General features: G+C 30.4%; 1 protein-coding gene across 1 annotated transcript; it reads left to right on the forward strand.

The window, feature by feature from the left end:
• Positions 1-182: 182 nt before the first annotated feature.
• LOC106751370 lies at positions 183-1,767 on the forward strand (the record flags this gene model as incomplete). Its single annotated transcript, XM_014632247.1, has 4 exons — positions 183-270; positions 594-643; positions 1,310-1,430; positions 1,507-1,767. Coding segments are annotated over 4 exons (348 nt in total), but the record flags the coding sequence as incomplete, so codon positions are not given.
• Positions 1,768-1,849: the final 82 nt, after the last annotated feature.

Consider the following 1,849-nt stretch of genomic DNA (forward strand, 5'->3'; position numbering starts at 1 on the left):
AACCTAATAGAATTTTCTCCATGAAAATTCTATTTGATACACAATATAATAATTAAGAAACCATTTACTTGTTGCTATTAAAAGATTCATTCGTTTATCAATTGACTTATATCATAAATTCACTCAATTATTAAGTCAAAAAGAATAACTGTTATATGTTTGGATGTAATTAATCCTTCCAGACGGTGACTTACGGTTATAACCCCGAACGGCATCATAAATTCTTGGCCAGCTTAGATATTTGCGGCAAAAAATACGACGGATCGAAAGGTGAGTATTAAAATTCGGAATGACCATGATAAAATATAATACAAGAAGTGAAAAGACTATTCTTCTAACCATAATGTCACATATTTGAACATTTATAAAAAGAATCCTAAGCTGAAATTTGTACTATCTCTTCCTTACAAGAAAACGCTCATCGTTTTGTATTGTTGACAACCTTTCACATCTGTTTCGACATTGTTATCAAAAGTTTCGCATGTTTGATAGATTAGGCAACGTTATTGTAGCAAATTTATTCACCTAGTTATAGCAATTACAATTCGATATCTAGCAACTGTATTAACATTCTGGTCCCTTATGCGTTGCAGGCTCCCCTACTGTTGAATCACTTGTATGCGCCGGTATCAAAGATGGCGGTGTACGTATATTCATATTTAATACATAATAATTAATAGAAATCCTTAACACATGCATTGTAGTTAAGTAGCTATTATTTTACTAACGTACACATCCATCGTTAGACATTAACATAAACGCTAAAGGAATGATAGATTTCTTATATATTCGTGAATAATTCGTAAGGTTATTGAAAGAAAAAATTTCATTAACTTTTGCAACAATATATTATGAATGTTTTTCAAGTAATGTTCATAAAAGATTATAATACTAATACGTTCGGGTTATTTCCTTTTTATACGAAAGTAAAAGTGAAAATTACTTATGATTTAAACATGTGTGAATATAAATTTTTTTCCTATAGCGAGTATTGAATATTCACATTAATGATAAGATAATATTTAATCACTGCAATCCTAAGCACTGAAATATTTGGGATCGCTGCGAGCTCTATAATTTAATCATTACGAATTATCAACAATATTATTAATAACAGTGTCTTAAATATTCAAAATAAGTAATTAATATCTGGCTTTGCAGTAATAAATTTCTGTAAGGGATGTAAAACAAATTAGCTATTTATTCATAAAATTAATCATGTTATCATAACGATTCATACGCAAAATAGTCCCTCTAGTTTTCATAACTAATACGATGTAATAGTAAATCATGCTATAATATATTACAGGTTTTCAATAAGAGAGGCGAGTACATGAAGGAAGCAGTTATTCAAGGACTTATAGATACTATTTCCGACCCGAGCCGGTTGGAAAAGGGCATAGAGATATATAAAAAGTGTCATGACGAAGGTAATCAATTTGTCAATCGTCTTTAAGAATAATTTTTCCAGCAAATGAATTCTATCATTATCACATTTAATTATAGGTGTTCAAAGCGGGGCCAAAGGAATAGAGCAGACTTTGGTAATTTCCAAATGCGGTTTGTCAATTATGCCTCTCCTCGACAAACCGTAACAAGGACGGCTTGCATATTTTCCCATGTGCGCATTACGAAACGAACGCTTATTACTTTTCTTTCCGAGACTCTGTATAACTTCATTTGTATTACTTGGTAAATTCAATTTTCCTTCGTCGGCTTGTGTGTTTGTACTGACAATTTAAAAAATAAAAATAAATGTAATTTGAATTAACATTGAATGGGATTAAGCAAATTCCGATCGAAAAAGTCAGACGATTGATAAATAAACAAATATATATCGAAATATGTG

The sequence above is a fragment of the Dinoponera quadriceps genome, unplaced genomic scaffold (assembly GCF_001313825.1).
Source record: "Dinoponera quadriceps isolate SergipeBrazil2010 unplaced genomic scaffold, ASM131382v1 scaffold12584, whole genome shotgun sequence".
NCBI classification, from domain to species: domain Eukaryota; kingdom Metazoa; phylum Arthropoda; class Insecta; order Hymenoptera; family Formicidae; genus Dinoponera; species Dinoponera quadriceps.